The sequence below is a fragment of the Etheostoma spectabile genome, unplaced genomic scaffold (assembly GCF_008692095.1).
Source record: "Etheostoma spectabile isolate EspeVRDwgs_2016 unplaced genomic scaffold, UIUC_Espe_1.0 scaffold58, whole genome shotgun sequence".
Lineage (NCBI taxonomy): Eukaryota > Metazoa > Chordata > Actinopteri > Perciformes > Percidae > Etheostoma > Etheostoma spectabile.
The window spans coordinates 366,500-367,643 of NW_022605629.1; the positions used below are offsets into that span (position 1 = coordinate 366,500).

At 37.9% G+C, this 1,144-nt stretch overlaps 1 protein-coding gene across 1 annotated transcript in view; it reads right to left on the reverse strand.

Annotated features, from left to right (window-relative positions):
* Nucleotides 1-1,144, reverse strand: part of cfd (complement factor D (adipsin)) — a 5,094-nt gene that overhangs the window by 1,463 nt on the left and 2,487 nt on the right. Inside the window, exons 3-4 of the mRNA XM_032511959.1 lie at nt 765-906; nt 345-635 (exon numbers count right to left, since the gene is read on the reverse strand). Coding sequence (XP_032367850.1) covers nt 345-635; nt 765-906 — 433 coding nt within the window. The remainder of the gene's footprint in view (nt 1-344; nt 636-764; nt 907-1,144) is intronic.

Sequence of the window (1,144 nt, forward strand, 5' to 3'; positions counted from 1 at the left end):
GTTAGTATTAGTTAGTATTGTTAGTATTAGTTAGTATTGTTAGTCTTTCTGTTATCTTCTTTCTTTCATTTTTACCACATATTTAATAATTAAATAATGATATTAGCATTAGCAAAATAATATGTAATATGAGCCAAACCAATAGCAACATTAGTCGGTTTTGCCAGTTAGTCCCTGAAGTTTTAAACACAGAAGAAGAAAGAGAAGAAAATCCAATGTGTGTAATTATACTGACACATATTTACATACACCACTTGGCCCATGGTCACCCTAACATGATCTGTCATCCATCCCATTGGTTGACAACCATTTACATTTAGTAGCAGAGAAGAACTTAAACTTACATCACAGGTGTCTTCTTTCTTATGTGGTTGATCACAGGGATCTGGGCATACTTTATGGGCACATATCATGTTATTGGTGAACTTTTTGCCAAAGTAGTCGCTGCGTTTGCACCGATTGGAGTCAACCACGTTGATGACCACCTCCCAGAGCTTGTCTGGTCTGGACCCCAGGTTGTTCAGGGATCCCCACCCGGCTGTCTCCACCGCTGCATCTGTGTTGGGGTTTGTGCCGCCCGCTCGCAGGAAGTTCACGGCTTTCACAGCGTCAGAGACGTTGAATGGACGATCCAACTGCAAAAAGATCACACATGACAAATCACATGATTTCAAAATGTTGAAGCTTAGAGTTTTTGTTCACCAAAACAGAACATTACATATACTGTAGGCACCACTGGCAATATACACAATCTATACACTTACCTTGATCAAAGCAATGTCATTATCATAATTGGACGCGCTGAAGCTTGGATGGTTGTAAAGTTCCAAAATATCAAATGTCTGCTTGGTCTCTTCAGGTTCACTCAGAGAATGGACCCCGAGCACGACTTTCCTTCCATTTGGCCTGTGAAAAGAGCACGGTGACACTGTAGTATTGAATAATCTTAATCATACCATTTCACTTGTATATATTCAAATATTTGTTCTTGTATTTTATCCTATTATTATTTCATGTACAATGTATGTATGTATATTGCATCCTAGTATTTCATTTATATTTATATTCTGTGGTGTGTGACTGAATTTGCTGCTGCTTTCCCATTTTATTGGGATCAATAAATATCTATCTATCTATCTATCTA